Below are 27,972 nucleotides of genomic sequence, written 5' to 3'. Positions count from 1 at the left end.
GTCTCATGTTGAGACTTTCACAGCTCCCTTTAAGGATATCCAACTACACTGATAGACTGATTCATTTATTCCAAACGAGATTCCTTAACTATTAACGAATGGTGGAGTTGAATATCACCAAATGAATATTCGTTACACTGTTAAAAATTTCTTGAAATTTCAGTTACAATGTCATCTGAATTTCCAACGTTGTGAGTTTGAATTCAATTTCAATTAAAAACGTTTACTAAATTTCTCATTCATCTTGAAATTCAAGAAAATTTGATTTTTCATATAAAAAAACCATTGACTTTTCAATGAAAGCTTGAATTTTCAAATGCATCGTGGAAATTGAACATCAAACATAATTGAATTTTCAATAGATTGAAAATTCAGAGAAGTTATTGCCTGAATTTTCAACATTATCAAGGGTTTTCAGTGCCGTATGGATCTGAAAATCGAGAATTACTTGAATATTCAAGAAATTAACAGAGAGAAAAGAAATTAAGAATATTTCATCTTAAATTGAATTCGAATTCACAACATTGAGAGTTCAAGTGCAACTATTGGTTAATTTTCAAAAAATTTCCAATTATTATGTTAACATAGTAAGCTCTACTATGTTAACATAGTAACATAGTAGTTTACTATGTTGACGTAAGCTTACTATGTAAACCACTATGCTACTCGCTTTACTACATAGTAAAGCTTACTATGTTAATATAGTAACATAGTTTACTATGTTGACGTAGTAAAGCTAATAGCATAGTAGTTTACATAGTAAGCTTTACTATGTTAACATAGTAAAGCGTATTATGTAGCATAGTAATTATTAGCATGTCCATAGTACCATTAAGGAGGACCATTACTATGCCTCATAGTAACCACTACGATGTTCCAGGGTAGCCATTACCACATCCCCAGCAATACATACAAAACTTTGGTAACGTTTACTATGTGCGGATTCCAACATGGTAATCTTCACTATTTTATTGTCTCCATGTAGTTTTTGCAGTGTATGACTCGGCATAATCCCCTGAAATTTCCAAGCTCACACACTTAGCTCTACTCGAAGGAGACTTTGTGTAATTATATGCTCAACGTTGCTCCCAACACGTAAATTTTCGAGGCTCCTTCTGACCCCGCAATATCCCCCCACCAAATCATGACTAAGTGAACTCTCATTAATACTCATTCCCCCATCTACCCATCTGTCATGCTTAATAAGCAAATAATAATTAATGAGTTATTTTAAATTCCTCCGGCGTCGTTAGTTCGAGCCGAGAGCTTTGTTCTTGCTTGGCTCCGGTGTTTTCCGGCTTGAGCGCTCGCTTTTTCTTCTTCATTTCCAGTAAAGAGCGATCAGGGGGATATTCCGAGCACTTGGATCTCTACTCCCTTGTTCGGCTGGGAGAAGTGACGAACGTCGGATGTCGATGGGAGAAAAAGGAGGGAAAAAACTGGGTAAAAAGAGTGAGAGCAAATACGCGGAGGCCATTAGTCAGCGCCAAGGGGTGCATACCAATGTCCAACCTGGTCGGTTTCTGTCGTTGGAGGGAAAGAATAATAGGAGAGCTTCTACACTAGAGGTCCGTAAAGAGTGACACCAAAAAGTCCGACTTTTTCTTCTGATCAGTGTAGACGAGCGAAAGAGGAGAATTATTTGACGCTGAAGGAGAATTAAGCCCTACGATTTGAGGTCAAGTTTGTCTTCGTCTGGAAATCGATGGGTGCTTTGTTTTTTTGGGAGAGAACTGATATTGTTTGAAGTGGATGGAGGTTTCCTTGGAATTTTGTGGTAATACTTCGTAACTACTTGATGGATAAGTTGTTGAAAAATTTAGGGTGAAATTGAGAGGACACTTCTTGGATATTTTCATCAATTGACGGCCTAAGGGGAATTTCAAGGTATTTCGTTATGGAAAATGAACAGTTTGATGGCAGGAATGATTGAAAACTGTCAACTGGATTCCGGAATTTTTAATTCTTCTTTTGAACAAGTGGGAAATTGTTTTCGTCACAATATGCGAAAATATATTTTTGCTAACAACTTAGTAATTCGCCTCCGAATGGAATTTCTATGACTATGTATTTTAAATTGAGTATTAAATATACCTCATTGAAGTATATTTTATAGGGGAGGGTAAGGCAAAACGGATCGGGAGGGCAACACGGATCACTGACAGAAAATTGGTAATTTTTTTTTTTTTTCTTTCTTTCAAATCAGGAATACTGAATGTGCTGAATTAAAAGTGATTTTCTTGGATCGAAACCGTCACAGGGGTTTTATAGACAAGAAGTGTCGTTGAACCGCAATTTGATCAGATTTTCTAATCACCTTAAACCACAAATGACTTTGAAAAACCAATAATTCCTAGGAATCTGTCTGTCTAAAGGCAAAATGGAAATTTTTGTATTTATTTCTTCTCTAAACAAGCAGCGCGATAGACGCCATTTGACAGATTACATATGACTGCTACTCTCCACGTATTTTTTTTCTCCTATTTTCATTTCTACCAATTTTATTGGTAGTAGGTTTTTCAATGGTTCCCAATACTTATTTCCAAAAAATGAAATCATATATTCATGTTATATGCTTTCTCAGTTATCCTGACGTGAAAATTAAAGGTGAAATATACACAGAGAGAAATTTTTGATAAAAATTAACCTACCGTTCTATAAAAGTGTATCATGACTCCTCGTTTTCTGATTTTTATTCCGAAATTTAGTTAAAATTAATATATGATGATCAAATTTTATTCTACGTTAGAGAAATTTTATCGTGACGCGAAAATAAATCTTGGCCTTCCAGTCCAATAATTTTTATGTAGATAACAACGAAAATGCTAGAACGGTTGGAAAATTTTACCCTACCGGTACAGTAATTTTTACTCTACCGGCACGGTAATTTTTATTTTTATCAGGATAAAATTTCTCTAGCGTAGAATAAAATTTGATCCTCATATATTAATTTTTACTAAATTTTGGGATAGGAATGAGGAAACAATGACTCATGGTACACTCTTATAGAATGGTAGGATAATTTTTATCAAAAATTTATCTCTGTTTAGATGCGTCAATTTTTTTTTCTCAACAATTTTAGGTGAATTGTTCCATCTCAAGAACTATCAAACATATCGACCTAAAATTTGATATAGGAATGTTTCTTAACAATCCTAACTGGAAGCTAACGTTTCAAAGGGTTTCCCTGACTTTTACCCATGTCATAGTGCGCAAAAGTGAATTCCGACCAAAAGAATACAAAAACTACGATTCATGATATTTCTAGGCATTTTCATCTAGAATTAAGAAATCCTAAAACATCACGATTACAAAGCTTCTATTCTGAAGCAAAAACAAAAATTAATTTGACTTCATATTAACCTTAGTTTGGTCACCCTACGCGACCCAGCGACTTTGGTCACGTCCGCGGGGAAGTGCCGCCGTGTTATTTATGTCTGAACGTTGCCAAATTCACTATACACTGCCCGGGCGCGTTTAGCGAATTTCCGGCAACGTCGCGTAACAGGCACTTTGATTTAACACGGGTTTTTTTTAGGAATTTTGAGAATTATGTTGTTCTATAACTATTAAAAATTTTTAGACACGCTGATTGGAAAAGTCAAATTTTTAAAAAAATTTCCGATCAGTTAATCAATGGCAATTCAAGAAAAACGACGCGCTGCGGCACTTTCCTCATATGGTGACCAATCTAGGGTTAAAATCGCTTGGATGACCGTATATGGCTGAGAAGTTGGAGATTCTAGGAAAATTACAAGCGGTTGAATAAATTTACGTGAAAAACAAAAATTATAAATTTTCTGTCAGTGGTCTGTTTTGCTTTAGGGGTCCGTTTTGCACTACCCTCCCCTATGTATATATATATATAGTATACATAGGGGAGGATGGGGCAAAACGGTCCCCCTTCAATGGTCAATATTTTCCGATTCAATAATCCGATTGGGATGAGTTAGAGCTCGTTTTGAAGAATGAAAAATTATCTTCAAAATGAAGTTGAAACTGGGAATTTTCACAATGTCATTCACAAGTTATTGACAATTGAAGGGAGGCCGTTTTGCCCTACCCTCCCCTATATGTATACTATATATATGTGTTTTTTTCCAACAGTGTAGGTACTTTGTTTTTCGCGCAGAGAGCTAATATCGTCCGAAGAGGGGGCATGTTCTCCCGGAAATATATGGTAATTCTTCTTCACTACTTGACGGATACAGGGATTTGAATGGGAGATGGTTTGGGTTATAAAACCCGAAGCCCGGGATTATATCGAGAGCCACAAAAATGTTGAAACTAGCCTGGCTGAAAAGCACTGTGGCTTCAGCACAAGCAATAATTTAATCTTCCCGCACAAACCACGCAGCATCCAGGACAAATCTTCATCCCACCACTCGGCATTCCCTTTTTTCCATCATTCCTGCTTCCCTCCATCCTAACAGAATATGTACATTACTTCTCGCTGAACAAAAAATTTCAATGAAAAAGGAACCGCATAACCTGGAGAATCTTTCTCCCCGGTAAATTCCATCTGTCTCGACATTTCCCAACGGGAATCTGAAAATCCGGATGATAACACTCATTGTGAAATGCGAAAATTCCGGTGACGTCGTACTCGGATGAGATAAAATCTCAGCGTGTGGCATATTGTAGCAATTGCCGTTGCGGAAAATTGCACGGATAACGTGGAAGAATTTTCTTCCATTACCATTGCCAACTTCAGAAGCGAAATCTGTTTCAAGTGTTCTGGAATCGCTTCCGGTCCACAAAATGTGAATATTTCGACAGGTTTTTCTGTGCAACTTCAGGAAACGAATGCTATGTGTTTCCATTGTCCAACTTCAAATAGAATTCTTTATCTAAGTTTTTCGGAACTGCCTCGGAACACTCAACATCAAAAAACGGTGATGATTCTAGTAGATCTAGATACACGGAGAGAAATTTTTTAGAAAAATTCTAGTTCTAGCAAGGGAAAAGAGGTGCAAAGTGACGGCCAGGAAAAAATTCCAGTTCCGGTACTAGAAATTTTATTGGGGAATACGTGAATTTTTCCCCGTATTTCTGTGAAAATTTCACAGAAATCTCCAGAAATTTTGCCGGGAATACCAAGAAATTTTACCTTGACAGCACTAGAATTTTTCACAGCCGGTGGATTGTAATTTTTTTCAGTACTCGTACTAGAATAGTTCTAGACAATTTCTCTCTGTGTAGATTCTCTCTGTCTATGGTAAGCGATTTAGAATGGGTTTCAATGCAGTGTTAAGGATGTATTTCACCATTTTCGCCAACATTCACGTTTTTTTCATTTTTCTGGTAAATTATTATTATAATACACAAATATTATTATATTCGTATTATATTCGTAAATAATTAGGTGCTCGTGGGTTTCGAACATATCCGATAAATTCCGAAGCCAAAATCAATGTGCAACATTAAATAATAACAAGGAAATTGGCTTTTTCGAGCTAAAAACGCGATTTCTGGTGAATGCACTAATGACACAGCAAAAGCGAATGTCTGAATTTCACACATCTTTTGTAGATATTTTTCAGACACTAAAAAACGTCTGAATAAAATGAAAACGTGCAGTTGATAATTTCAACGTGTTTTATACTTTGTCAAAAGTATATCACTCAAAAAAAAATTACTTCTCACCAGTACAAACCGGTACTTGGGGGAAGTTCACTTTTGAAAAGTTCTAAAAATACTCTTCCCAAGTACATTTTGTGTCCATGGGTGAAGTACCATATCTGCCGATCGAATAGAAATGGTACTGGGAGGAAGTAGTATCACTACTTACTACAAGTACCAAAGGTACTAGTGAACAGTAATTTTTCAACTTCTCTCAAGTACTTTTCGGACTTCATTTCAATACTTTGAATTGATTACTTTATTGAGAGAAGTGAATATTATTACCGCATAGAATGGGCTTTCTTACGTATTTTTGTAACTAGAAATGTTCAACAGAAGATATTTTGTAGGAAAAAATCAATAGATTGCGATTTTCATGCATGTTTTCGAGAATTATTGGTATGCTTTCCAACCTATAAAATTTCAATTTCGTTGAGATTTTCATGTTTTATGTTGTTATCAACATTTAAAAGGCTTCGAAAAATTATTTTCAATTTCTTTTCAATTTTATTACTCACAAAACGGAGAATATTTAGATTTTTGAATTTTTGACGAAATTCGGTTTTTAGAAGAGCCAGAAAAACATTTTTGAGTTCTTATACTCAACTTATATCGAGTTTATTTGGTACTTTTGAAAAGAACCAGCCAGATACTCAGTACAAGTAATTTTTTTACTTGTCCCAAGTAACAAGTACTGAGGTACTTCTCACCAGTACACAGGTACTTGACGCATGATACTTCCATCAAGTTGTTTTGTAATTTCGAGGAAGTACAAAAATGTGCCTTTTCCCCAGAAACCCCTTGGTACTGGGTGCAAGTACTTTTGCTACTGATCAAAAGTAATTTTTTTTGTGTGTAATTTTTTCTCTCAATGTGAATTTCCCCCTGTCCGCAACTTTAGAAGCGGAGTATATTCAAACTTGTCTCGAATCACCTCCGCTGCCCAAAATATTTATTCTCTAGTATTCTCCCCTCCCAATTGGCTGTGAGGAAAAACTTGCCGATAGGTTTTCCTCACAGCCATGTTCAACTCCAGAAGCAGAATCTGTTTCAAGTTTTCCGGGATGCCTTCCCTCCGCCAAAATATGAGTTCCCCGGAAATTTTTTACCCACCTTTCCGTCGCTTTGATTCTCTCGAATATCCACCCCCCATGAATGAGTATCAGAGAGACCAGTAAAGAGTAAAGTGCAATCGGGTGTTGAACTACAGAGAACGTACCGGGCTATAGAGGGAGTTTGTCGAGTGGAACTGCTACCATCCCCTCGTGCCTCTTCGCCATTCCACTTTTTGGGATTTTCACTGGAACAGTGGGGGGCGGGGGGCTTCTGCAATTCGTGGGAGGGGGAATGGGCGATAAATCAATATATTCAGCTCACGCATTGGCGTAACAACGAGGGAATCTGCGTGCATACCGACGCCACGTTATGCCCTCGTTTCATTTTATTTGCAGTCGTATAGTTTCGCAAACAGCCGGTGAATTTCTACGATTCAAAATGCATTGGGATCATCAATATTTATCATCACTTGTTGCTGGAACAGGGTGAAGAATATTCCAAGCTGAGTGATGGTTATTGGAACACATGCAGCTGTCGGTGGTCGACATGCATGACGATTAATATATACTAGACCGGATGCGTTTGCGCTGATCTATCGCCTCATTTACCCGTGAGAAGTTTTCTTCTCTTCAATCAAATTTACAATATATTCAATTTCATCAACCATAAATGTATGTAGAACTTATGACAGCAATTTTATTACAGAATATGATATGTTTCTTTCTTGGAACAAGTATTATATACTTGAACCAATTTCAAATAAATAAGATCTTACGGTGAATATCAATTATTTCTTCTTGAGATACATTTACTTGAATCAAATAAAACCGTCCTTGGCGTCAAGTCACATGTATTCATCACAAAAATGGAAAAGTTCTATCTTTTAAAATCTAATATAATCTCCAGACAAGAAATTTTCGACTTTTATGAATTGATCAAAAATTCGTACCTAGGAGATGATTACATTGAGGAATGGTTTGAATGTTGTTTTCTCGAATGAAGCCGATGTTTAAATTGAGCTTCCCGTACGTCACATTGAACGAAATTTGTGATATCCAAGTTTGTGTTGAATTGCCGTAATCTGTGATTCTGTTATTGTAAACTAACGGGATTTTTTTTAGTCAAGAAATATAAACTTCTTTCAACTCAACGACATCTTACTACAATCTCAAAGCTTTTTCCGCGTAACAATATTCATCCTGATTCTACATTTGAAATGCTCACTTCAATTATAATTTACTTGGAACAACGTATGATCATGTTGATTGAGATAACAACGTATTTAGTCATGAGAATAATTTTGATTTTTGAGTAAACCAACGAATTTATGGAGTTAGCAAACTTTTGGCTAAAAAGAAATCAAAAACTCTCATTATTGCGACAAATAAAAGGAACTTCCATTCTAGAGAAATTCGATTTCTCCCAATCAAATGTATCTCAAGAAGAGATAACTGGTATTCACTATGAAATCATGTTTATTTAAAAATTAACAACCAAATGATAGTTGGCTCGAATAAAATTCTCTTGACAATATCAATTATTTCTCTCAGTACAGGCGACACTCACTCAATAAGAGAAAATATGCACTTTCAACGTGTTTTATAAAAATGGACGATTACATAGAAAAACTCAATTGATGGTAGACGGCCATTGACGAAAAATTCACTATTCGTGTCGCAAAACTAATGCAAATAAAGTTTGCTCCGCGATTAATTGACTTGATTAGTAATTTGTTCCCCACTTTTTTCTCTGCGCACTAATATTCTAGATACAGATTTCCCCTCTCGCACCTCAAATTCAGCTGAACTCTCGGCCTAATCATTGCCCCGTCAATTTGGTTATTCTCGAGTGCCGGGTTATTACGTCATGACTAGCCGAACTGTTTCGACCCTCGCCATCCGATGCATTCGACGTCTTTAACATTACCCACACTGCGGACTCTCATGCACACATTAACTCGAGTACTCGGATATTCGATAGTCAGAGAAGCTACACTGACATTACACGGCTTTGATCCGTGTAATGGGATATTACCTCCGCCGTTGATTTTGAAATCAGGATAGGCCTGGCATTAATCGATCACCAGGATACATCGGAATGATCGGAACAACCAATGACCAATGACTGAGTAGTGGATATTGTGGCTGTGTCGAATTGTGAGGGATTGAATTTTATCGCTGTCTCTGTGGAACAATCTTTATTGACAATCGTTCATTGAATAGCACGGTGGTGATACTGATACGCTTTTGTACCCTGGAATGATGGGTATGATAGATTGTCGATCGGCTTTGGATGAAATGAAAATATATGGGCTTTGCAGTCCGCGGCGATCATGATGGGCCTTGGCCCACTGAAAAATTGAGCTTTTCGGTATTTTTGTCATATTCGCCCGGTGGATATGGACAAAGTATATAGCGAACGTTTTCCGATGACAATGAGAGGGTTTAGGTTTTATCCGTAACATTTTTTGAGAGCTAACGAGTGCAGGGCGAATTTATGGAATCTACTCAGCTAAAGCGAATGTTTGCATTTCACACACATTTTGTAGACATTTTTCAGACACTAAAAAACGTCGGAGTTGAATGAAAATGCGCCTGAATTTCGGACGAACAGGTGCCCAGACATCTTAATTCATGTTTGAAAATCAGACAAATTTTCATTTTAGTCAGACGTTTTTTAGTATCTCAAAAATTTCTACAAAAGGTGTGTGAAATTCAGGCATTCGTTTTTGCTGTGTACACGGAGATAAATTCCTGATAAAAATTATCCTACCATTCTATAAAAGTGTATCATGGGTCATCGTTTCCTCATTTCTATTCCGAAATTTAGCAAAAATTAATATATGATGATCAAATTTTATTCTACGTTGGAAAAATGTTATCCTGACGCATAATAAATATTACCCTTCCAGTTCAATAATTTTGAGGTAGATAACAACGAAAATTCTAGAACGCTTGGTAAATTTTTACACAACTGGCACGGTAATTTTTATTTTTATCAGGATAAAAATTCTTCAACGCAGAATAAAATTTGATCATCATATATTAATGTTTACTAAATTTCGGGATAGAAATGAGGAAACGATTAGTCATGATACACTTTTATAGAATGGTAGGATAATTTTTATCGAAAATTTCTCTCCGTGCATCAGAGGGCAAAATCTTCAGGGTTAGAATTCAGTAGTGAAGTGGTAAAACGGGTCAAGTCGATTTTGACTATTGGCCATTTTTCAGTGAATATCTCGGAATCTAAGGGAGATAGCTAAATTGTTGGCACAACCTTTTTTAGCACTCAATTTGCTCTAGAAAAAAGGTTTGTCTAAAACACAGCAATAGTTTCCTATCTAATGGCACCGGGCTCAACGAAAATTCTCGAACGACCTCGGGACCCTTCGGGTTCACGGTCAGATCACGAAGTAAATCACCCATCGAGTTCAGTATCGTATCGTCTCAATCTCTGTACAGTCAGTATTGCCGCAATCGCCATATCGAGTTCATCACCGAGTACATCACCGTGAGATACTGAGTTAACGCTCCAAGTAGCATCTCTATTCGAGTCAATCATCTATTAATTTCGAGTCAATTATCAATCATTTTGAGACTATAATCAAGTGAATTATCAAGTGCAGTGTAGAGATAATTATCGAATTTAAATTGAGACAATTCAACGAACAGTGTACCCTTATAAAATTTCTAGACACGTGGTTTACACCACAAATAAAGTACATCACCAGTGGGTTTTTAGTAAATCGCGTGTTCTCAATTTTCACACCTCTTCCAAATCACTTATCCCCAACCCGCCTAAATTTGTAGCATCAATCTCAAACAAGGTTATTACGAAAATTTCGTTATCTCATTTAGATTCGGAGATATTCTTCAAAATCTCAACTAAGAGATAAGTCGACTTAAACCGTTTTACCACTTCACTACGGATATTCACTCATATTAATCATGATAAGTACTATTTTTTAATGAAATAAATAATCGTCCATAAATGTGGAAATTCCCCTGTCCCTACGCTCGTGCACTTGTCCCCATGCGCACCTGAATGACTGACCCAACGAATTTCAAAACGTTATATCAGGCCCCATCCCTGTATCCCTCAACAGTATCAAAAGGACATTCATTGTTGGCCCAATTCAACTGAACTATCAGACACGAAATACCAATATAGTGTGACTAACACAAACTTAACCCCACCGCGAAAATTCTCCTCAAACATCCCGAAGTATCTCCACAACCTGATTAGGAGAATTCTCACCACAACCGGCTGCATGAACTAGTTACTCTGTTTCGCTAGTATTTCACGAGTATGAATGCAAATTGTGTCAGAACATTTCATATCCGACGACGATTATTACATTTCGTCGTCACACCGTCGAAACTAGCGGCTTAATTTCAGACATTTTTGTAAACACTTACAAAATACTTTAGGCACAGTTTAGTAAACAGTTATCATACATTCCCTAGTATAAATTAAACGAAATCTAAGGATATCCAGCCAGAAATCGATTTCATGCCTAAAAAAATAAAGTTTCCCAAAGTCTAAACAATTTTAATTATTTATTTACAAACAACGAATGCGTAAAAAAATCATAATTCTGGGAAAAATTTAATTTTAAGAACGCTGAATATTCATGATTTTTTTCAATTTTTTTCGAGCAATTTAATTGACAAATTTGATGATTGAATACGGTTTAATCTATAGTGTGGTCTTCACCAAACTGTAAAACAGACATCGAACATTCAGACCGGGACCTGCAAATATAGTTTTTTGGTTCTCCTGTAAAATCACGATTTAGGGGAGGGTGTGCCTGTACCGCCCACCTACGGGGAAATTCCAGTTTTATATTTTATGTTTCAACATGAGTATAAAAAACGAATTTGTAAGACTTCTTTAACTATTGAACTCATTATTCTCGAAGTGTAGACGCCTAATTCTCCTTAGAATCCACAAAATTCATTGAAAATAAAAGACAGAACCTATTGAGCGGTATTACCCGCGGTCGGGTAATACCGCTCGGCACGATTCCAATGCCGTTCATAGGGTTTTGCGTGCATCGCTCGTGCCGCAACCTAACCTGTACTCGAGTGCTGTCGAGCAACTACGTGGCCGATCCTATGAGCGGTATTACCGGCTCCGCTCGGCGTCAACAAAATTGTTGATAATTATTGACATGAGTGGAGTTTTGAGTTCGAATTGGTCTCAAATTACGCGTGAAAGTACCACGAATCGAATAACCACAGTTTAATATGAGAAATCAGCGTTTGAAACTATCAAAAACCTTAATTACAAGTCCACAAATTTTGCACTGTAAAGACCTTAAAATTTCGTTGTGTTTTTTCATATTTAAAGTGGTAAATAAAGTGAAATTTTTCAGACAATCACATCCTATCATCAAATTCTTCATGATCAGGAACAGAAAGAAATTTTCAAGTTGATGGTTGTGGACAAAATCGGGTGAGCAGTATTGCCCGCTGAACGGCACAGGCACACCCTCCCCTACCGACTTATCACCCTTTAGCGCTTCGCTACTGAAATGTTCCAATTTGGTTTGAAATTCACGATTCAAGTCACTAAACTTACAATAGTATATTGTGTTACAAGTGCGTAAAGAACCATTTTTTCGCACGCACGCGTAACACATCCTATTTTTTATAATACCTGCCGTAAAGCTTCGCTTTACGCACTCGAAATTCACTTTACGCACGACCTCTGAACTTTACGCACATTGTGCGTAAAACAACCACTTTACGCACACTAAACGGTTTCGAAAAGTGAACTTTTGAGGCAGGTATTATAAAAAATCATTATAACCCTGGTAGGAGAAGAGGAATGGGCCAAGATTGACCGAAGGTGGCCCAATGTTGGCCAGCACTCGGCCTACCTTTGGCTTTTTCTCATTTCATACCAGGGAACTCGCAAATTAATCATATATTAATTCTTACTAAATTTCGGGATAGAAATGAGGAAACGATGACTCATCATACACTTTTATAAAACGGTAGGATAATTTTTATCAAAAATTTCTCTCCGTGCACTGCTATTTCAAATTCTGCTAGCCTTCATACACATAATATCTGCACTGTACACCCAGTCAACTCACCCCCCCAGCACTAATGAAAATGATAATCCCGAAAACTCTCAATCACATTAAACATATGGTAATTAGTTCAAAACAGTGGTGGAGTATTCAAGTATTGTGTGTCTGGCAACAAAATCCGAGCGACTGAAAACCTACAGAACGTTCGGAATCCCATCAATTCAAATTTACCATCTCTTTTCTGACAACACGTAATACCGGAAAGAGAGAGAGAAACAGAGAGCGATTGATGGATGATGGACGAACAATGTTGAAAATAATTCAGCGTTGTATCAATTAATTTCCCGGGCTAGTAATTCACGTCGGTGTTACGGAATTTCAATCAAATTTTGTTTACCACAAATTTTCAATACTCTCCACCATTCACGCTCCCGAATTCTCCATGAATGATAAAATACCCTTTTCCCGGGTATCTCTAAATTCTGGTTATAGAATTTCCAATACAAGCTTTCGTTAATTTGAAATTGTTACTCGACTCACGTACTGTTATATCGACATTGTAGAATCCCCCTCGTCGAGTACATATATACAATCGGTCTATCACCTTGAAACAGCGTTATTTCAGTTATCCAGTGAATAAAACCGGCACGCAGGACGTTGCGATATGGAATTTTCATCAGTCCGGTATTGTGCGGGAATCTCGAGTGTTCACTACGTGTTTATCACGAATGAAATAAAGCAAAAATGGGGAAAACGAACAAGCGGAGTAATCAAAGATAATAATTGCGGAGGGGAATTGGTTCTGGCGAAGTTAATTGTGGCTGTGATCTGCTGCTGGACAATAACCGCATTCGTTAGATCCAATGAACTCCCGATTGAGCACTGATTTGGTATAATCATTCGCCAGCCATCAATGAACCGGCAATCACCCCTGAATGGGTATAATGGAACTTGTTCTGTTTTAAAATAAAATATTTATTGGTGTTATGAAAAAATTATCAATTCTTCGGAATTACTATCGAAGAGGATACGTCGGTGAAATTTAAGTTTTCACTGGGCTGTGGGACTCATTAAAAAGTTTGTGATTTTGCCCCGTATCACTACAAAAAACTTCATTCTTTGCTGTTACACTCCAAGGAATAAAGTTAAGCATCCGTTTTACTTTATTCGTAATAGATGATGAATGAATGAATTTTGAATTTCATAAAGTTTTTTTTGAACCCGCCTTTTCGCTTCGACCTGACATTTTTTTGTTCATAAAAATGAGATTAGGCATGATGGCAATGCTTAATTACCAAAAACAATGGATATTTAATCCTACTCTAGAGACGCGAAAAATTTATGGTATACACCCAGAAAAAAATTACTTTTGATCAGTAGCAATTAGTATTTTTTTGGGTGTACCCCAGTATTTCCTTCTTTCATACTTCTATTATTATTGTATTTAAGGTAGTTTCTTATTACTCCTAATTGATGTGGGCCTCACCCCAACACCTTTAGTTGTGGGCCTCATCCAATAATGTTATAAAACCAAACTACCTGAATAGTTTGTAGATTACATTTTATGAACAGTCGTCTCACAATTGGGCCAATTGCCACTCTCCTTAATATACTCCTGGGTTCATTCCCTCTCTCCCGTTTTTTTCCTCAACTCAATTCCTTTGGGCCATTTCCCTCATTATTTCGAAGTCCCTGGGTCTTGTCCCAACCGTAATAAAACCTCGAAAAATTCCAAGACCGTAATAAAACCTTTTCCATTGGCGACCCCACGTACTCAACTTCTCCTCTAACGTCAAAACTAGAGTCCTTGTGCCCAAATATGACAATACTCGCTATTTCTCCCTCCACTTTTCCTTGCACCCTCAGGCATATAAAATTGAGGACACCCGTAATTTTATTTAGTATTAATTTGACATTCTGAGCAGAAACTCTTGTTTACTAAATCTCTTTCCGAATTTGGAAATTATTCAAAGTTGTCACAGTACAATACAGTTGAACTTGAGATTTCAAGAATAAATATCAGTTTTATAATTAATAAAATCTGTGTGCGTGAATTTATTCAACGGAATCCAACAAATTTATGAAATTCAAAACTCATTTATTTATGATCTATTGCGAATAAAGTAAAGCGGATGCTTAACTTTATTCTTTGGAGTGTACGGTGTTGAAAATTTCTTGAAATTTCAGTTACAGCATCATTTGATTTTTTATTTTTTGAGGTTGAATTCAATTTCAAATGACAACGTCCACTAAATTTTTCATTCACCTTGCAAATTCAAGAAAATTGGGATTTTCATGTTAAATAATCATTGAGTTTTCAATGAAAGCTTGAATTTCCAAACTCACCGTGAAAATTGAACAAATCAAGTACAATATGGATTGAAAATTCAGAAAAGTTTTTGCCTAAATTTTCAAAGTTTTCGAGGTTTTTCAGTGCTGTATGGACCTGAAAATCGAGAATTACTTGAATATTTAAGAAATTACTTGATTTGTCAATGAAAAAATATACAGAAATTTCAAGTAACTTTGTCGTTGTTAAAAAATTCAAGCTATTTCACTTGAAATTTCAGGAGTAATTTTCTAACAGTGTAATGAACATTCAAAAAAAAACTAAAATCGTATGAAAATTACGGCCCAAGGAGCATTTTGAAAGTCAAAACAGCAAAAAATGAAGTTTTTTGTGGTTACACGGGACAAAATCGATCAGGTCTGTGATTTTCCCTAACAAACTGTTCAATGGGTCCCAAAGCCCAGTGAAGACTTTCAAATTTCACTGACGTATCCCCTAAATCACTCAACTTATAACGAGTTCATAGGTCTGTCAACTCATATCGTGAATTTCACACCAAATTGTGGTATTAAATACACGGAGAGAAATTTTCTACAAAAATTCTAGTACGAGTACTGGAAAAAATAACAATCCACCGGCTGTGAAAAATTCTAGTGCTGTTCAGGTAAAATTTCTTGATATTTCTGGTAAAATTTCTGTGGATTTCTGTGAAATTCTCACAGAAATACGGAGAAAAATTCACGTTTTCCCCAATAAAATTTCTAGTGCGGGTACTGGAATTTTTTCTTAGTCATCACCTTGCGCCTTTTTTCCCATGTTAGCACTAGAATAGTGATCCTGCGAGACACTTTACGAGACATCACGAGGCAATACTTTGGAGGAATTGTCTCGGTCTCAGTGAACGCGGAAATTTTTGCTCTCGTCTCAGTGTTGAAAAGCGCAGTATCGACTTCTGTCGTGATGACACCGAGTCAATTTATCTCACTTTGGTTTCCGATTTTTCGCGTTTTTTATATGCAGAAAATCGAGACGAGACAAAGCAAGACAAAAACCGAGATTTTACATTGAAAATGCGAAAAACTTGAGAGAGAGATGAGATAACTTGGGAGTCATCACGAGAGGAGTCGATTCTGCGTATTTCGACGCTGAGACGAAACCAAAGATTTCGATCGTCATTGAGACCGAGACCATCTCTCCATAGTATTGTCTCGTAAATTCTCTCGCAGAATCATTACACTGGAATTTTTCTAAAAAATTTCTCTCCGTGTATTTTTCGAGTTTTGAAATCTCTCATTGATTGTAGCCTACTTCAATTTTCAGTCGCATTATGACAGTCGTATTTCAACAGGCTTCACAAGCATCTTTCAGATGGTTTGCACTTTAGGAATTCGAGCCTGGATACGCCAAGCTATGTTTGGATTTCAGCTAGTCATTATCCTAAATTTCTCCCATCATTTGTAAAATGAATCATCGTCCAAGCTATCAATGTCACTCACGGATGTAATTTGTGCGGTCAGTGTGTTGACACGTCGTGGTACAGTGGATTGTTTACTGTAGGAGATACACATGCACTATAGCTTTCATTCTAAGCGTTTGCTCTACGACTTCATCTTCAAGGGAATGTGGCGAGAGAGAGAGAGGAGAGGAGATGAGGAGGATGCTGGTACGTGGAAACTCCTTTAACGACATTAACAATTCAGGACGTCGTTGATGTGATACTGTGAGAACGACGAAATTGATCTCAGGTTGATTATAGCCCAGCAGTTTAGGCACTTGGCTTACGGCGAAGTCTCTGAATCATGGAGGAGCCACTTTACAGGGGCATTAATTTAACAGTGCAATACTCGTGAAAATTTCAACCGTCAGAAAGTTACATGATTCTTTAGGGGTTATAGAATTACAAGGATGGAGTCTCTCTGCGTGCACACGGGAAAATTTATGTCTTGGGTTACGACACGTTTGTTCGCGTTTTCAAGACGTTGGTCAAAATGACGAAATGAAAAAAGCAGAAGAATGGAAAAATAAAAAAAAAGTGTCAAAGAAGGGTTTTGGTCCGTTTGGCACTTGTGATTTTTATGGCCGCAGTGACTCTAGTGGCTCTAGGGTCCACAAGAGGTCGTAAAGGTTGTTTACCACCGTTACCCTTCTTGTAACATCAGATGACCAAATATACGAAAAGAATAAGTGTCTCCATTGACGGTTTTGTATCTTAAGGAGAGACTGAGGGATTGAAAGTGTTTGAGTATTTGGTCATAGAGGGTCAAATGTTGCAAGTTTCAAACGTTACGAGAGTCGTACCTTCCAAGGGTCATTCGTCGCGAACATCATATCTCGCAAGGGTTATGCTTAGCATGAAGAACTGTGTAATTTACCCTATGTAATCCATTTTATGAATCTCATAGAGAAATGACTCGGAAAGTGGTCCACCAGTTTGAATATTATGAACTTCCTATAGTATTCAAATCGCTTGATCACTACTTTCCTCGATCAGAAGGATCAGAAGAGTTAGAAGATTCACAAGCGTCATATGGTTGGAATCTTCAGAGTGAAATGCTCGAAAAAATGTGCAATGCGGTCAAGAGGGTCATATAGGTAAGATTCGGGGAACCAAAGAGTTTAGAAGGGCCTTATGGATGTGATAGTAAGAATCAAATGACATGTGCATAAGAAGGTCATGCGGGTCAGACGTGACCGTATGAGCGAGCTCGAATAAAAAATTTGTTTCACATTCATCGATGATTTCTAATTACTTCTGAAATCACCTGTTTTCTTAATGATTTCTACTGATTTCCGATGATTTCCAGAAGTCATTAGAAATCACTAACGGAAAAGGAAATTACTTGATTTCCAGTGATTTGTGGTGATTTCTTGCTTGATTCTCAATCAAGTGGCCCAGTGATTTCCTAAGTGACCAGCATCTCAGATGCTGCACATGAATTTTTCTAGAAAATTTTTCTCAGCGCATAATTTATGTTCTTTTTACTGAAAACAAACAGCTTCTAGCTCTTAATTCCCTTATGCTTGCCCTCATCCAATTAGTTAATCATTTTAGTTCCTGCCTTCCGTATTTTCCCTTTATACTTTCACCCAAAAGCGCAATCACGAATGCCCTTCCTCTTCACAGTTACTTCTCACTCAATTCCATTTGGTTCACTTGGTTCCTGTTCATTCAGTTTAAAATTTGTATTTACCCTTGCACGTTCTCTGGAAAAGTTCTGCCAGCAGCAACACTCCTCAAGTGAGTCTTATACGGAAAAACAGATGCAAGAGTGAGTACAAAACGACGAGGCAAAAGTCGTAAACGAAGTCTTTTTCTCTTTCACCTTTTTCCAGCGAGAAAAACAAGACCGTCGACACTAACGGGGTTACGAAAAGTTCTTCTCACTCTACTTTAACTCGACGCAGCCTTCTTCTCTTTACTTCTATTTCCCATTTTGTGACACTCGTGTTTGAACTTCCACCTTTAAACGGAAACGTATAAAATTGGATTGACTCTAGTTATTGTTTTTTCGTCTTTTGGAGATGGAAGAGGAAGGTAATTTCAAGTTACGAATGGAGCAATTAAACTTTTGGTCACGTTTAATTATATGTGACGACTTTGCTGTAGGGATGCGAGATGACATCACGTTTTCAAACCCATCGTGATGGATGACGGCTGACTTGCTGAGCAGCAGCGAATGGTCGACATGTGTGTTTCGTTCCAAAATGCAATATTTTTTTAGGTTAAATTTCCAAACTCATCGTAAAAATTGAACATCACATACAATTCTATTCTGAATGAATTAAGAATTCAGAAATGTTATTGCCTGAATTTTCAAAATTTTCAAGGTTTTTCAGTGCCATATAGACCTGAAAGTTGAGAATTACCCTCAAGGCAAGAGTATTTGAATGGGTATTCATACTCATTCGGATACTCTTACTTGGATACTTATTCGGGTACTCTTATTCGGATACTCTACAGACCCATCGTGACGGATGACGGCTGACTTGCTGAGCAACAGCGAATGGTCGTCATGTGTGTTTCGTTCCAAAATGCAATATTTTTTCAGGTTAAGAGCATCGGTCGTTCGGGTACTGGTACCTCTACGGTACTTGAATATTCAAGAAGTTAACTGATTCATCAACGAAGAAATATACAGAAATTTCAGATAACTTTGTCGTTGTTAAAAATTTCAAGCTTTTTCACTTGAAATTTCAAGAATAATTTTTTTTAACAGTGAGCTGATAATGTCGAGAGGAAACTCCCCTTCCGTTCCACCCCCCCGAGAAATACATAGGAGATATTGTCAATCTTAAAATTTCTCTGCAAACCGACACAACTTATCTGTCATTCTCAATTTATTACACGGAGAGAAATTTTTGATAAAAATTATCCTACCGTTCTATAAAAGTGTGTCATGAGTCATCGTTTCCTTATTTCTATCCCAATATTTAGTAAAAATTAATACATCACGATCAAATTTTATTCTACGTTAGAGAAATTTCATCCTGACGCATAATAAATTTTACCCTTCCAGTCCAATAATTTTTATTTTTATCAAGATAAAATTACTCTAACGTAGAATAAAATTTAATTATCATATATTAATTGTTACTAAATTTCGGAATAGAAATGAGGAAACGATGACTCATGATACACTTTTATAGAACGGTAGGATAATTTTTATCAAAAACTTCTCTCCGTGTATAAGGAAGATATTAAGGAAAGACAATTGAGCGAAATTACGCTCAATCAGGAGTCATCCAACTCTCGTATACCTCCTCGAAATCGGTACTCAAGCCTGAGCCAGTCTCAACTCCCCTGTATTTGCCGTAAAACCGGAATCACGGTTACCCAATAGCGCTCGTAACTCGTGCCTACTCTAACCTATTGCGTTCCACCGTTGGATTTACGGCTCTCGCCATGAGCTTTTCTATTTTTTTCTTTTTCCCGTTGCGGTTACCATTGTAAAGCGAAAAATAAAGCATTCAACACAAGAAAATATCCAAAAATAATTCTTCTCACGGTAGAATGACCAAAAAATCCAAGTGTTTGTGTACACGTTAGCCCGCCGGAATGTTTGCGTGTTTCACAGTGGAAATGTATTTTCTCTCCACATTTGAAATATGCGCCTGAACACATCCCCTTCTACCTATTCAATCCAACTTCGACCCGGCGAGAGACATCGCGAGTGAAAGAATACTCGGGCTGGAGCTATATCACGAATAGGTCAGACCCGTGTCAGTGAGGCGGGTGAGAACTGGCACGTTTTATTCTGCAGAAATATATACGTGAAGGGAATTCAAAATTCTAGGTGCCATTTCTGTTCTGCTGTTACATCACGTTCGACCTCATACCAACCAACCGTAACGATCGGGAGAATCTTTGCATCTGCATACAGATAGGAGTGATAGTGAATCTAAAGGGTATTACTCAATGCTTGTTATCCTTACGTAACTGCGTATCTATGCTGCATTATTCTTATTGACGAGGAATGAATTTCTATGATGTTTGATATATATTCTAAGTCGGACAAGCGAATTCGTGAATGATTCTTAGGTTTTCCGGGAGGTTATGGATGACTTATTGCGCAGAACTATTCGAAATAGCAGCGGGATGAGATAATTGAATCTAGAACGACTAATTAATTTTCAATATGGCACAAGGAGAGCATCGCAATTACTGAATGCAGGCTATACGGCATAAGCTGTGCGCCGGATAAATGATTATGCGCATCGGCTGTTGAATTCAGAGTTCACTTCTGTCCGTTAAGATATGAACTGCAGTCATGTTAGCTGTCTGATCTTATAAATGAGGCAATAAAGAAACGATTGAACCTTGAGTAGATTATATTGATCACATCGACACCTCAATAACAGATGAACGTATTAGCGTAGGGAGTCTACAGCGTTCACGCTTCACTGTCATCAAATTGTCGATATTGATCTTCAACTGAATTGACTGTATTTCAACTAACTGTGTCTCCTCATGAAATTCGCTCAAAGACACGGCTTGAGCTTGTAAAAGTAAATGGGTTCCATTGTCTTGAGCAATCGTATACAGATAGGAGTGATAGTGAATCTAAAGACTATCGCTCAATGCTGAGTATCCTTGATCTTCAATATATATTCTGCGTCGAACGAAGGATTGTTGTTTTCCAGGGGAGTATGGATGACTTATTGCACAAAACTATTCGAAATAGCAGTGGTATGAGACCATTGAATTTACAACGACTAATTAATTTCCAATATGGCACAAGGAGGGCATCGCAATTACTGAATGCAGGCTATACGGCATAAGCTGTGCGCCGGATAAATGATTATGCGCGTCGGCTGTGGAATTCAGAGTTCACTTCTGTCCAGAAAGTATGAACTGCAGTCATGTTAGCTGTCTGATCTTATAAATGAGGCAACAAAGAAACGATTAAATCTTCAGTAGATTATATTGATTACGTCGACAACTCAATAACAGATGAACGTATTAGCGTAGGGAGTCTACAGCATTCACGCTTCACTGACATCAAGTTGTCGATATTGATCTTCAACTGAATTGACTGTATTTCAACTGACTGTGTCTCCTCATGAAATTCGCTCAAAGACATGTTTTGGGCTTGCAAAATTAAATCAGTCCTATTATCTTGGGCAATCTCATTTCTGAATAACTCCCGCCATCGTCGTCGCGAATGCTTTTGTGATAATTGAGGTTGCGGTTTATGCAACATAGCCCTTGTGCACAGCACAATGACGACTGAGAGCTTTAATAACGTGACATAACTTAATGCGCCAAGAAGATCACGTGACGCGTAATCGAGAGGTTCAGGCTTCAAATACCCATACTGGTTCATCTCGAGTTTGTGGTTATGCACGTGATGTTGTGACTCCTTACCTGGAGGTTCGGCGGACAGTGATCGAGCAGCTCGAGCATGTGCCTGATGTTCTGAGCGTCCTGAATAACGAAGTTCAGCTCCATATCGAACTCTCCACCGACAAGCTGGAACAAAAATAAAAACGGGCTTTAGTAATCGAATAGCTACGTCCATACCATCGCCTCAACTTTTATTACTCCAGGCATTGCAAAAGGATACTGCAATAATCAAAAGCCACCGTTAACCCAGAATTCGACAGATGCTGATCAGACATTCCCAGTCACTCTTCCGTATTTCACGGTCGAATTCCACAGATGTGGCACCCTGTACTGGCTCATGCGCGGTGGATTTGGCCTCGCGGCCGACTGCCCGAGAATAAAAAAACTTGTTTCACGAGTTGAAGCGGGATGCGACTCTGGACGCCCTGCGGCATCAACCACCTTGTTTCATTTTTTTTCTATTATCAAGGGAAATCCCTCGCCCTTTGAACGTGCCTCGGCTTTTTCACTTCGTCCACTAAGAACATAGACTTAGACAGGTCAGAAGACGACTCGGGCCAGGTTCCTGGTTACATAACAGCAGATAACTTGAGGTAGGACAGGAGGAGAAAAAGCGATTTTGGCTTCAGCAGGAGTGATGGCCTAGTGGGACAGCGATTTTATTCAGTTGAAACTCCCCGCTCCCTCAGACATTCTAGAAGAATGGTGAGAGATGAAATGGTACTGTCTTGGATTTAGGGGTGTTCACTCGTGCCAGTGAGTATTGCCTTTCACCCCTGCCACTAAACCGGAAACGTCGCCTTCTGTGGCGAGTGTAATTTCCGGTTGAGTCTTGGTAAGTATTGAGGATCCAATATAAACTGGCACTTCGATTTTTCTCATTATACGAATCCCATCGCTTTATTTCTCCTACACAATTCGCAGTCTCCAAGGCTTCTGGCATCCGCCATAATAGCCGAGTTATTACGTAATACTGGAGAGAACTTTCTGAATCATCTGCATGGAAATACGCCGGGGATTAAACAGACTGGTGCATACGGTATTCGGTGTATTGATGTCCTTATGGAGCATCGTGACCCTCCGCTCTCGAATATTCAATTAAAGACGATCTATCTGTTGTCGTAAATCATCGAGATAGAGGTGACTTACGGGCTTTTGGTATTGCAATGCTTCTCAGAATTTCTGACTCGCACCAGGAAATTCGCAGCTGATGTAGTTGCCCAGAGATGTTCATGGATCCGTGTATTGAAAGTTTTTCTCTCGCTTTTCAGCAAACGGAAATCGCGCAATTGAGTGACTATGAAAGTTCATTCGGGGATTCTCGACCGTTAAGTTTGCTGACGTCACGAGAGCTTTTATCCAGTGCTGAAACCGGTGTTTTTTATCGGCATGAATTCATTTCACCAGCGGCGGAAATTTCTTTGTTGACTCGACGTCGGATGGGATTTCATTTACTAATAACGTGCCCCATAAATTTCGGAGAAGCTTTCGTCTTTTTGCATCGTCCTGAGCTATGTATCCAAGGATAGACTTGCGTCACTGTATTCTGATCTATACATTGGTGCGTTAGTTACAGTGATCCATTTGGGAAATCTGTGGTCTTTGCTTCAAAGATTGGATATGTATGGTTGAATGATGAAATTGCACTGGAGAGGGGTTGGAAAAGTGGTGGGGTAACTGTGGAGAATGGGTGAAGTATGGACAGACTGCAAATGAGATCAGGGATTCTGATAACCGACAGCTCGATTAAGTTATTCTTCTATATTTTTTGTTTATTTCGGAATGACGAATCATTACACATGTCATCTGTTTGCAGCACTCCACTCAATTCTCCTCCTGCTAATTTCCACGCACACGGTAAGGGGTGTCAATTAGTTAATTAAATAACTCGAAGACGATCGAGTAATTTAGCAATGGTATCTTTACTTCATAAATACGAATGATTACACTCATCATTTCCCTAGAAATGTACTATTGATGTTCTATTTCCTTCCGACCCATGAAGTTTGCTGACATTGCGAAGTTTTTCTCCAAGGCTGAAATCAGCGTTGTTTATGGGTAGCAATCCATTCTACCAGTGAAATAAATTTTTTTGTTGATTCAACAACTGAAGTTGTCGAGCTATGTATCCAAGGATAGACTAGCGTCACTACATTCTGATCTATACATTGGTACGTTAGTTACAGTGATCCATTTGGGAAATCTTTGGGTCTTTGCTTCGAAGATTGGATATGTATGGTTGAATGATGAAATTGCACTGGACAGGGGTTGGAAAAGTGGTGGGGTGACTGTGGAGAATGAATGAAGTATGGACAGACTGCAAACGAGATCAGGGATTCTAATAACTGACAGCTCGATCAAGTTGTTCCCCTATATTTTTTGTTAATTTCGAAATGAGGAATGATTACACATGTCATCTCTTTGCAGTACTCCACTCAATTTTTCTCCTTCTAATTTCCGCACACAAGGTAAGAGGTGTTAATCACCGAAGACGATCGAGTTATTTATCAATGATTTCTTTACTTCATAAATACGAACGATTACTCGCGTCATTTCCCTAGAAATGTACTATTGACGTTCCGTTTCCATGAAGTTTGCTGACATCACGAAACCTTTCACCCACTGCTGAAACGACGTTTTTTTATGGGCGGTAATTCATTTTACCATCAAAGAAATTTTTTTTGATGATGCGACAACTGGCGTCGGATAGGATTGCATCAACTAATAACGCTCTCTCACAAATACCGAAGTGGCTTTTTTCTTTTTCCCTCGCCCTGAAGACGCCCAACAAATTGACAAAGTTCAAAGTTTCACCGCAGTAGTTGGGTAATTATATACACCGTAAGAGTCGACTGTTAGAGAAGCCAAGGTAGCATGATTTTGTGGAGAAAAGAGGAGAATAGGGAGAGTTTGGGAAACTACAAGTGGAAGCACTAGATGTAAACTTGGGAGGTTGGAGTGATGGGGAAAGGTAGATGCTATTTCCATCTTAATTAAATCCTCAAGGTTACTACAGGGACTGGAGATTCTCATTATGCGATATTAGTCATTGACCCGGGGTGCATGCAGCCCTGGAAACCTCGCGACTAACGACATTTTGGAATTGAAGACCAGTTCTACTGTACAACCGCCACAAATTCAATAAGAGTGCCAATAAAAACGGGGCGACGTTGAAGTTGAGCTTTCTCCGGGGAACAATTGGCGCCCAGTGCTCAACGGGAATTGCGGTGTTCCTATTGCGCGAATATATAGGAAAAAGACGGTTGGTGCAGTTGTTTAATACTGGAGAGTCTGGTGATCGCACGTCTCGACCATTTGGAAAAATCATTCTTCCCGGGGGGACGATAAGCCGCCCCTGAGAAACTGCGATATACGTGTCAGTAGCATGATGCTTTTTGTTGTACTGTATATATATTAACTCATATAACCGGAGTGGCAAGGCTTCAGGAGCTATTTATCATCGTACCGCCTTGCTGTTTGAGATTTTGCCAAGGGCTGTCGGTAGCCGTACAGCATTTCTACCTTATTCTATTATACCTTTGGAAGAGGATTCGCAATTGAAAAAAACTGTGTGATTCCTTGTTGAATTTAACATGATTAATAATAAACGGAGAATATTACACAAAAAAAAGTTACTTTTGATCAGCAGCAAACGTACTTCTACCCAGTACCAAGGGGTTTCTGGCGAAAAGGCAAATTTTTGTATTTCCTCGACGTTACAAAACAACTTGATGCAAGTATCATGAGTCCAGTACCTCAGTAGTCGTCACAAGTATTTTGTTACTTGGGACAAGTAATAAAATTACTTGTACTGAGTACCTGGCTGATTTTTTTCAAAAGTACCAAATAAACTCAATATAAGTTGAGTACGAGAACTCAAAAAAGTTTTTCTATCTCTTCTAAAAACCGAATTTCGTCAAAAATTCAAAAATCCAAATAATTCCCGTTTTGTGAGCAATAAAATCGAAAAGAAATTGAAAATCATTTTTCGAAGCCTTTTAAATGTTGATAACAACATAAAACAGAAATTTCAACAAAATTGAAATTTTGTAGGTTGGAAAGAATACCAATAATTCTCGAAAGCATCCATAAAATTCGAAATCTATTGATTTTTTCCTACAAAATATCTTTAATATCTTTAATATCTGTTGAACATTTCTATTTACAAAAATGCGAAAGAAAGCCCATTCTATCCGGTAATAATATTCACTTTTTTAAATGAAGTAATCAATTGGAAGTACTGAATTTAAGTCCTAAAAGTACTTGAGAGAAGTTGAAAAATTGCTTTTCACTAGTACCTTTGGTACTTGTGAAAACTACTAAAAGTACTGGCAGTAAGTAGTGATACTACTTCCTCCCAGTACCATTTCTATTTGATCGCCAGATGTGGTACTTCATCCAAGGACACAATGTGTACTTGGGACGAGTATTTTCAGAACTTTTTAAAAGTAAACATTGCCCAAGTACCGGTTTGTACTGGTGAGAAGTAATTTTTTTTGTGTATTTGGTGAATTGCACAAACTAGTTATTGAAAAAAATAAAATACCAATCAGTTGATGAATTTTCATGTCAAATCGGTACCGAAGCGATAAACCGGGTTCAGTCGATTTTGATTTTTGGTCAGTTTTCGATGAATATCTCGGTACCTAAAAGAGATTGCAAAATTTGTCTCATGACCTTTTTTGTGGGGTTAATTAAGGGCTATAAAAAAGGTCGTGACAGAAATTTTTCTTTCTCTTTCAGTTTCTGAGATATTCATCAAAAACTGGTCAATAGTTGAAAGCGACTTAACCCGGGTTACCGCTTCGCTTCTGAAATATCTTATTATGCAAAGTGCTGCACATGAACAGCAGCTGCATTTGCATTTTTCCGTGAAATTAAAAATGAATAATTTGTAAGATAACGTCTTCACCGAAAAAAGTAACGATTTATGAGAAAAAGCTCTCAAAATTCACCGCAAACAATTGATCCCCCTTCAAGCTGACGATTGACTACAATTATTGCGCGGCAGCCCTTCCGCCATTTACGAATGCAGCTGAGCGAGTAGAAATGAGGAATCATACGAGTTACCCTGCACAGGTTAGTTGAATCAGTGAATTAGGGTTTGGTCGGTAGCGCAGCCACTAATTGGGTAGCACTTGCTTTTACACCTTCTCCATTTCCCCAGTGCGTCCAAATCAGCAAGCCACCCAGCAAAGCCACACCAAACTTGCCTGCTCAGCAATGCAAATACACAGACAAGCTCGCGAACGGTCAGCTATCGTCGCAAGTTAATCCTCAATACGATTACCATGGCTACTAATTTCCGATCTGTAATTCGCTCGATTAGTCCATCGCCCAGTGAATTTCACGTGGCATCTGAAATATTGTGATTCAAATTTCATTGAGGCTTCAGAATCCCTCGAATTGAATATTTTATTGATAACCTCTCGGAAAATGCCAGCCGTGAGGGGTAATTTTCATCTTCTATGATAAATTTTATGCAAGGTATCGATTCTCGGTGGATCATCAATCTGCATCAGCATCTCCATTTCAATCGTCCAGGGCACTACACTGCCTTTAACTATTCCAGTGTTGCCGCTGCTCCCCCTGAGACTTACCGGCTACCACCCCCTCCACCCCTTGCTCATCCACCGATCGCTCCGCATTTGCATGAGACTATGTATCCAAGAACAGAGCGTCACTGTATTCTGATTTACATATACTGGTGTGTGTGTTACAGCGAACCATTCGGGAAATCTTTGGGTCTTTGCTTCGAAGATTGGAAATGTATGGCTGAATGATGGAACTGCAGTGGAAAGGGGGTGGGAACGTGGTGGGACGAGTGAATGGATGTAGAATGGACAGAGTGCAAACGAGATCAGCAAGTGCTGATGGCCGAAGGTACGATCGAGATATTCCACGGTATTGTCTTTGTTTCGGAGTGACGAATGATTACGCATGTCATCTCCTCGCAGATGTTGTATGGGTGTCTGATTGATTTAGAATTCATCGCTTCTCGCTTTGTGTTCGGCGCGACTCTTCTCCGTTCGATTCCAATAGATGAGGTCGGAGGTATCAATAACCGATGACTCGATCGAAGTATTTCTCAATATTTTCTTTATTTTAGAATGACAA

The 27,972-nt window shown here is 38.1% G+C and overlaps 1 protein-coding gene across 1 annotated transcript in view; it reads right to left on the bottom strand.

The window, feature by feature from the left end:
* LOC107048433 (neurobeachin) overlaps positions 1-27,972 on the bottom strand; it is a 600,659-nt gene that overhangs the window by 236,818 nt on the left and 335,869 nt on the right. Inside the window, exon 2 of the mRNA XM_015271593.1 lies at positions 21,877-21,981. Within this exon, the coding sequence (XP_015127079.1) occupies positions 21,877-21,981 (105 nt within the window). The remainder of the gene's footprint in view (positions 1-21,876; positions 21,982-27,972) is intronic.

Source organism: Diachasma alloeum, unplaced genomic scaffold (assembly GCF_001412515.2).
Source record: "Diachasma alloeum isolate Michigan unplaced genomic scaffold, Dall2.0 Dall_scaffold_00192, whole genome shotgun sequence".
NCBI lineage: Eukaryota > Metazoa > Arthropoda > Insecta > Hymenoptera > Braconidae > Diachasma > Diachasma alloeum.
This window is presented reverse-complemented; position numbering and strand designations above follow the sequence as displayed.